Source organism: Cariama cristata, unplaced genomic scaffold, assembly GCF_000690535.1.
Source record: "Cariama cristata isolate BGI_N322 unplaced genomic scaffold, ASM69053v1 scaffold23190, whole genome shotgun sequence".
Lineage (NCBI taxonomy): Eukaryota > Metazoa > Chordata > Aves > Cariamiformes > Cariamidae > Cariama > Cariama cristata.
The window spans coordinates 1-9,417 of NW_009595582.1; the positions used below are offsets into that span (position 1 = coordinate 1).

The window sequence follows — 9,417 nt, forward strand, 5'->3', positions numbered from 1 at the left end:
GCTGCGGCCTTTCCGAGTCTTGCTGGCTTGTCTGAGGCGTTAGCAGCTTGTAACCACAATTGTCTGTGCGTGATGTTGCAGAGAAAAGGAACCTGTTCGTTACGCCAACCTTATGTACGACAGGAGAGTGGTGCGCGGCAACACTTACGCCCTTCAAGTCATACCCGTGGTATGTTGGTTTTTTATGCGGATCATGCTGCAGCTTTGTTGAAAAGTAATAGGGAGGGCAGGAAAGCTGTTCCTCATCAGTAATTTTAACTACTGAAGTTGTGATTTTACTTAAAACCACAGAACCGATTTGGTTGGAAGAGCCAACCAAAGAGCCAAGAGTTGGATCATCGAGTCCAACCTTTGCCCTAACACCCCCATGTCAACCAGACCATGGCACTGAGTGCCACCTCCAGGCTTTTCTTAAACCCCTCCATGGATGGGGACTCCACCACCTCCCTGGGCAGCCCATCCCAACACCTAACGACCCTTTCTGGGAAGAAATCCCTCCTCATTTCTAGCCTGAACTTCCCCTGGCGCAGTTTCAGACCGTGCCCTCTTGTCCTGTCACTGGCTGCCCGGGCGAGGGGACACACACCCCCCTGGCTACACCCTCCTGTCAGGTCGTTGTAGAGAGCGATCAGGTAGTTGTAGAGAGCGATATTTCACACAGTCACAGGATCTCCAGTTAAACTAGCATGTGACTGTTGTCAGCTTTTCTTTAAAGCACTTGATTTCACATGAACTTCTATAGTTCTGAATTTTCTTCCCTGCATTAAGTACTTGATTTTTTTTTTTTCACCCATTTCTTTAGTGCAATGATCCTGAGCACAGGTCATCACTTGCATAATCTGTTGCCAGATGCAAGGTGTTATCAGTGAGAATAGCAGCTCTTGGGAAATTAAGTCTTGGGGTAGACTTTGGCTTATCCTACCATAGAAGCAGAACTAAATGGTCCAGCTGTATGCAAAAGCTGTTTGTGTGGAGGCAAAAGTACTTTATTTATCCTGAAACAATGGTAAATGTTTTAGTGATACTTTATTTTCGGAGAATATTTCTACATAGATAACTTGATCATGTAAGAATTTAAAGCAGGCTGTATTTTTAAAAGCTACTTTGTGGAAATAACTTTGTGTTGTTCAGTAGCTGTTTCTTAGAGTGAATTTCTCATATATTCTGTTTAAGAAGTTAAAAACTGATGTTCATTTCAATCCATAAACAGAGTACTGAATGTAAAAGTATGGATTTCTTTTGCTTCATCAGCAATAAAGAACCTATAATTTTTATCTAGCAAACAATTCTGTTAATAATATAACTGGACTTAAGTCCATTTGACCTTCTTAAAGCTTTACCTAGAAACTCTCACTTGTCAGCAAGAACATGCCATTTTAATATACTTTATCTCACAAAGCAAAGTTCTGTATAGAATATCCACTTCCACATAGCAACTAATTGCTCTTAGTGTGAGATGCCATTAGTATGTGCCTGTAGGTAGATAGCATACTAGTTGCATTATTAGTTGCATGCCCTACAGTCTTTAAGATAATTGAAAATTTAAGGTCAGGATCCAGAAAAGTGAATCTGAAGTGTTAGATTTGTAGCATTAAAATCAAACAACAACCTTTGTTTTCCTGTAGAGAGAAATTAGTATCATTTTCAAGTACAAAGTATATTCTGTTTTGTGATTTATTTTTTTTTTCTTCTTCTTCGTCCCTGCTCAGAGTACACAACCCAATCACCTTGAGGTGCAAAGGCTGAGGGAAGCACGGAAAAGAGCACTGGCTAGAAAGCGTGCAAAAGAGCAAATGCAACCAAGAACACCTGAGCCTGTGGAAGGCAGAGAGCACATTCATGTGCAGACAGGTAAAAGGCTGCATTTTTTAAAAATTCATCTGAAAACAAAAACTTGCTGATCTATATTCAGTTACTAAATTGATGACGCAGTTGGTAGAATCACATAGGGTCAAGGTTAGAATGACAGAACTCAGAGGTTCTCTAATCCTTTCCATTATAACCCTTATTTTTAGTTGTATTTAATAAACTTGGCTAATTAGGGACATTTTCCCAGAGGTTGTTTTTGCAGGCTTCAGTGTACATTCTTGAACACTAGTCAAGACTTCTTCATTTATTCTTTCCTTTTCCAGTACCATCAGAGAAGTTTGCTATATGCTTAGAATAGAGGGGCTTTTAAAATTTTGCTTCAGACTATGGTCACATGTAAGAATAAGACTACTATAAAAAATTGGGGGACATCCCCTAATTTGGAGTAGGAAACTGCCCTAATTGTGGGAAAACAATTTTGTTTGTAGGAAAAACAAAATTTGGCAGTGGGGTAATCATGAGGTGAGTGTAATGTATTGCTGTGCCCTCTGAGAATTATTTCAGATTGGACTGACTTACAAACTGGGAAAACAGCTGTGTTACATGCTAATCAGAGAAGGTCTTTGGTTTCAGAACGTTCGCTCTGCCCCAGCCCCGTTGAACCTCCTTCACCACCTCCGATGCACACAGTGGCTTTTCACCATTCAAATATTGTTGGACATGGAAGGAGGCTGTCTAGTGTGGAAGTCTTGGTCTCATATCCTTCCCACTGACTCCTGCAGATAATTTTAAGTACTCCACAGACCTTATTTTCTGAGCCAGGCTATTGATCTCTGCAGTAGGAGACACACAGTTATAATTCAAATCAAGCACATGCTGTTATAGATGTGTGGTTACCTCAAGGCCACTTCTGATGGGGCCAGAAGTAGAATATAATTCTTTAAACCCAACAGATCGAGTGTTCTGTTTTGCTGCATACAATGGAGAAAAGTATATGTTTTCAGTGTTACTCGTTAGTAGATAGGCAATCATTATCTCTTTTTGAAATTGTCCTATCCCGTTGACTCTACCAAGAATTGTTTATTCTTCAAGGTGGGCTGAAATGGTCTAGACTGTGACTTTTGAAACCTCCTAAGTAAAATGTTCTTTTAGGAATTGCTTCCAAGCATTACAGAGAACATAGCATCAGATGGCCTGTGCAGCAAACTGATCTATGTTTTAAGTTGAGGTATCTTTTTTTAATTTTTTTTTTTTTTTTTACTTTATAGAAGTCATTTTATTGCACTCTTTGGATATAATTCACAGTGTAGAGTCATCAAAAATAGTTGAGACTTAAAATAAGAAGAATCCAACTTTTAGCATTTATTGTGCTTTTGTTTCTAGAACTGTATTTGGAAGAGATTAGTGACCGGATAATAGAGGTTGATAGAGAGTGTCAAACAGATGCATTTTTGGACAGACCACCCACTCCACTCTTCATACCAGCCAAAACAGGAAAAGATGTGGCCACGCAAATAGAAGAAGGAGAGGTATGAAGCAAAGTCAGGTCCACAAGTGCTGTCAAAACATGTCTCCCATACAAAACACATTTCTGATGCAAAATTGAGCCAGAAATGGAAAGGCACTTACCCTCACAGAACACATCCTCCTCCCCCCAAAAAAGTCTGCAATGTCTGGTTTGAGGTTAAGTGCAAAATTGACAAGGTGCTTCTCCATGTGCACTGGTTCTGCTGCTTTCAGCTAAGAATTACAGTGCTGAGAAATGCTCTCCCCTGTAGAAATAGTGTCCAGCCTGAGAAGGGGGGTTGGGAACACAGAAATAGGGTCCAGGTGAGAGCTCTGCTTCTCCCTGGCAGCCCCCACAGGGGCTGTGTTAGGGTGTGTGGTGTCTCACTCCAGCCCACTCCTCACTTAGCCCCCAGCTGCATTCATGTGTCTGCCTTAGCTGACTCTCGCACCCACCTGCACTTCTCAGCCCTGTCTTCAGCAGAAGGGCTTGGTTCACCCTCCTTTTCTCCTTACTGAGGTGTTAAGAGTGATTGTGATCAAGGGACATTTCTCTGTTTCCCTGACTCCATCCTCAGTTGTTTGACTTTGATGTTGAAGTCAAGCCAATCCTGGAAGTGTTGATTGGGAAAACGGTTGAGCAAGCTTTGCTGGAAGTCATGGAGGAAGAAGAGCTGGCCCGGCTGTGGGCACATCAGCGTGCCTATGCAGAGCTGCGTAACGCAGAGCTTGCTGAAGTACAGCGTCTGGAAGAGCAGGACAGGCGATACAGAGAGGAGAAGGTAGGACTTCCTAAGAGCAAAGCAGGCCTGTCTGAATGCTCATCAAAAGAGAGAGAAAACCACTTCCAGTACTGAAAGATAAGCTGTGAAATAAGCTGTGCCCAAAAGGGTACTGTCAAGTTTGATAGCCCTGAGAGCATTTTTGTGCCATACAGCTGCAGTCGGCCATTTGCTCTCATGCACTAGCACTATGCTGTTGTGTTTATCGGGAGCAGTCATGCTCCAGTGACCTGGTGTACTTGGACACCTGATCAAGAGGACAAACCCAGAAGCATTTTCGTCTCTACCTGGTGCAGCTGGTACTCAAGCCTTTTCATTATAATAACTGCTAAATTAATAGTCAGAGTGCTTGAAAGTAAGAGAGAGACCTCCTAATCTTTCACATCCAAAGCATGCACTACTGTTTGTGCACACATACCTCTCAAGATCTCCAAGTATTAAGCTATATTAGTCCTATCCAGTAAATAGGAATAAACAGAAAAGGCAGGTCTTAATTACTCGCTATTCATCAGCCTCGTGTAATTGGGTTTTTTAATGTTTTCCTGGAACAATTTGAGTTTTAATCTTCTCTTACATCAAATAGGATATAATATTGGAAAGATTAAAGGTTCAGGAAATCCTGACCCATCTTCATCTCATTCCAAGGCCAACGATCAGCTTGGTCTGCAATAATAAAGCAGCGAGTCATGAGATCAATGCATAGTAAGGTATCAGAGAAGGGTTTCATCTGGCCAGCTGCAAGGCCCTTGTTTTACAGACTTGACAAAATCAGAAAAGGTATACCAAAGGAACATGTTTCTCTCTAGTCCTTGTGGATTTTAGTACTCCACAGATTGAGTACACGCTTGCTTTCAAGCACTCTTTCACATGAGGAGTTCTTGTGAAAGTTAGAGGCCGCAAATACCAGGTAGACTGTAAGCATCTGTACTTTTGATTATCTTTGCTATTTATGACTTTCATGCTGTGATCATTCTTCAAAGTCTAGACCAAAGGAGTGACAGCTAAAGGCTTGAAAGTTTTACATTGAATATTGCCTCAACAGGAACGTCGCAAACTCCAGCACATGCAAATGTTGCAGAAACAGAAAGAGACCACAGAGAAAATTGCAGCTCGGGCATTCGCTCAGCATTACTTGGCTGATCTCATTCCCTCGGTCTTCAACAATCTTCGTGAAAGTGGATTTTTTTATGACCCTATAGAAAGAGGTTTGTATTTTTTTTTTTTAATATGTGAATGGAGTAATATAAAGGTCAAAACAACCATAAAACGTAGCTTATTGTCCTATTATTTCTAATAATGTCATAAGACTTCATTCATTTACAATTGCGGCTGAACCAATGGTTTCCAAACTCATATTTTCAACACAAACAAACATTATTGGTCATCTGTGCAAGTAGTCAAGAATAAGCAAGGGCTGACAGTGTGACAATGAGAAGAGCTGCTTTTGAGTTGGAGGAAATAAATGGGTGGTTAAGATTGGTAGAGCAGAGCGAGAAACAGAGAGATATCCAAATTGAAGTAAATGTATTTTGATAGGACAGGCAAAGAAATCTGTGTGTCATTCTGAATCTTTTTTAATGATTATCAGAGTGAGGCAGAAATTAGTCAATTAGAATTAGGCCCTGAAAATAATTTTGGAGTTGTACATCGGTGACTTCCAAGCTTTTAGAATCAGCAGCATTTCTTATGGGCTACCTTGCTGCACCCCCCTTCCCCAGGCCCTGCAGAGGTCCACAGACCACAGCTTGGGAATGGTTACACTCGCTCCAAAATGAGTCTGGGGTAAATGCAGAAACTCAGTGTGTTTTGCAAACAGGGCAGGCTTTGGGACCACAGCATACAAAGAGCATGATTTGAGCAATGCATGGGTAAGCAAGAGCTCTTTAGTCAGACGGAACAAATGCTTTCAGCAGACCAGAAGCCAGACGTCTTTGGAAAGCAAGGCAGGAAATGTTATTCTCCTGACTTGTTCAGGATAGTTATTTTCATCTCGCTAGAACATTACTGTGCATCTCATCTGTGCTAGCCCTTCAAGGGTGCCAGAGCCCTTTGAAACTCCCCGCAGTTGAGAGGACTCTGGTCTGAGTCCATAATGACGAGGAATCTCAGTAAGAGAGGCAGGAGACAAGAAACCCAGCAACACCTGAGAGATTTCATCTGGCTCTTGCAAAGCAAGTGTCTTAATGGTCGTAGCAAATGAAAAACAGCCCCAAGATCCTGTTGCTCATCCTTAATAAAAAGACATTTCTTCTTTCTTTCTTCCTGCTAAATTCTTACAGATATCGAGACAGAATTCCTTCCGTGGCTGATGGCAGAAGTAGAAGCAACACTAGAGGGGAAGATTCTGGGGAGGACAATGCTTGACTGTAAGTTACCAAATCCTGGAATGTAATCTGGGCTGCTTGATGTTCTTGACTGTTTTTTTCCCAGTCAGAACAAAATACCGCATTTACAGGGTCACTGTGGGTTAAGCTGGGAGGTGTCATTTCAGCAAGAACTCCAAGTACCCATGGCTTGTTGTGATTTTAATATATTAAAATATTTTTAATGTTGGAAAACTACTACTACATACGTCTAGGTAATGGATTCTCAGTTGAATTAATACAAGTGTCAGGCATGCTGCACTGTCCTCTCTGCTGGCTTTATGCTGTTTGAGATGTGTTGATGCTGGGAGCTGCAATACATTTGGCAGGAGCAGAATGGTTAAAGAACACTAGTTCTTTTCTCTGCTATAAAAATTTTATTTCTCATGTGTTACACAGCCATCATTGCTGCCCTGTTCTCTGTAGTGCACCTGATTGTGCCAGTGGGCAGAGAAACCCATCCTGTCTACAGCCATGTGTGTACTACGGAAGTCTCTTAACTCATTTGAGTAAGAGCTCTGAGCTATGGAGTAATATGTTCATCCTACATGAAAGGAGAAGAGCAGGATAATCATAGGCCATGGTTGACTAAGAAGATCATCAAAACAAGGGCTTATCTCCTCGGCAGTCAATAATCATGTCCTTGCTTTTGAAACAGATTAAAATATCAGCTTTCTTTTGGGCTAGTTCAAGCTAAGTATTCAGGTTCTTTTATTAGTCAGACTTCAGAGGCTGTAGTTGAAATACCTGAACAATCTAAACTCTTGTCTTGTGTAGATACACAGAATTACAATGAATGCGTGTCCACCGTGGTGGTCCTAGATCGAACCACTTTTTATACTTGTGTTACAACTTTCATTCCTGTGGTTTTCCTCCTGCTGTGATTTTGGGTTTGAATTACTATTGTGTTTGTTTCCTTTGGGTTTATTTTCAGTTTAACCAGGATCCTTTGTAAGAGTGTAATTTGGACAATTACAGCTGGTCTGTTAGGTATTTTATCCTATGATACATGTGCCAGTATGCATACTCAAGGATCACTTCTTCATGTAGCTCTTCAGGAGGGAGGCAATTTTCTCTTCTTTTAAGAAAAAAGTATTGTATGTGACTACTGAATAAACATCCCAAGGAGAATGTTGCTACAGGATACACTATTGATGAGAACATCTGTCATATTCCTGTTAAATCTTTCTGTTTAATTTTTTAACCAGATATCATGGTCTTGCACCAGTTCTAAGACACACAAAGCACCAGGAGCAGGCCAATAAGTAATATCGGCAGCCCCTGTTTTGCTATTTACTCTCTGTATTTCCTGGCTTATATCAAATTACCCACTGTTGAGTAAACATCACCTCTGCAAAAGGAATTGCACATTGCATTCTCCAAGTTTTGTAGAGGCAGACACAGCCTCAGCTGAGATAGTTCATGGCTTCTTTCCGCCCTTACGCAGAAGCATAGGAAAAGTCTCTAAGGATCCATTTTTAACCCATTTGAATGAAGATGCTACTTGAAGGATTTATTTTGTTGCTGTCCGAGAAAGGAGTTGTGAACTACAAAGGAAGCACCCTCAGTGTAAGGCAGTTATGTTTGTCCTCTCAGAGATGGCCATTCCTTCTTTTACTTTCTAAAGTCAATCCATGAGTTATCAACGAAGCTCTTTTTAGTACCTGTATATTGTCCTATTTTCTGTGTTAAACCTCTCTTCTTTCATTGTTGGCTGCTATTTTTCATATTTAAATGACGTATATCAAAGTGAGTGTTGATTTTTTTGGTTGTGTCCATTAGGAGGGTATAATGCTTAGAAAAATTTACAAAGGCTAGGCAGCAAAAATAATAATAGGTGCTTTACAGGTGCTTTTCAGAAAGAGAAAACCTTTTGATGACTCCTGTAGTTCTAGTATTTCCCACTGCCAAAAACATCACACTCTGCAGCCTGACTAGTTCTTGTTCCTGGAGGGGTGACCTGCTCTGGAAGTGAGGAACAACTGTGAGGAACTGAACAAAACAATCCAAGTGAACACTTTCAAATCACAGCTTTCAGGGTAAACTACTCATTTGGCTGGGACTAGTCTACAGCAGCAGGGATGGCTTTTCTCATTCAAGTACTCTTTCATTTTTACTGTTATTTTTTTTTCCCCTGGTTTAAGAAGTTATAGGTCAGTAATATATAAAATAATGTCAAATTACAGTTTTTGTCCTCCACATTTGTTAATGATGGCTTTCTCTGTTTCAGCTTTGATTCGTACAGTGGTTGAAAAACGCTTAGATGCATTTAGCCATAAACTTCTGTCTGATCAGACAGAAGCACCTGCTGAAGAGCCCAAGCCAACAGACGCACCACCCCAGGCAGCTGGTGAGACAGATGCTGCTCACCAGCCAGGCACAGAGAAAGAAGAGACTGACCAACCTGTTGCTGAGGAGCAGCCTTCACATCACATCTCTTTCCAGTTAGAAGAATCGGATCAAGCAGGAACAGAGGATTCGGAAACTGAGTAACAATCAGGCAAGTCATCAAGTAAATGGAGATGAATGGCTTAGAAAGAAGAAATTAATTTCTATCTGTTTAGAAGTACTGTGCCCTAGCCATGCCGAAGGATGAACCTAAGCATTAAAGCATGTTTTCCTTACGCTGACATTGCTGATTTCAGGCGGTAAGAATCAAGAGAGAGGTTACTAGCATAACGAATGGCAGTGAAATTCTATCCACTTCTATACAATCCAATCTATCAAAAACCTGGGATGTTTACAGTTGAAAAGTAATGCTGTCCCATACCCCGTGCTAGAAGGTCATGCGAAGGACATTGAGAGCATCCTAACAACCTTTGCAAGTGCTTTGATAACATTCTTAGAACAGAATTTCCTTACTTTACCTATTTTGAAAGGTAGCTACTACAGCACTTGGCTAAATTTCTTTTCACTCATGTTAGTCTCTCCTTTCCTGACAAACTTGAATGGGCTTG

At 41.0% G+C, this 9,417-nt stretch overlaps 1 protein-coding gene across 1 annotated transcript; it reads left to right on the top strand.

The window, feature by feature from the left end:
• Positions 1-81: 81 nt before the first annotated feature.
• RSPH3 (radial spoke 3 homolog (Chlamydomonas)) lies at positions 82-8,953 on the top strand (the record flags this gene model as incomplete). The annotated part of the gene is made up of 7 exons (XM_009702738.1): positions 82-169; positions 1,710-1,851; positions 3,193-3,338; positions 3,894-4,097; positions 5,140-5,302; positions 6,377-6,463; positions 8,691-8,953. Coding segments are annotated over 7 exons (1,093 nt in total), but the record flags the coding sequence as incomplete, so codon positions are not given.
• Positions 8,954-9,417: the final 464 nt, after the last annotated feature.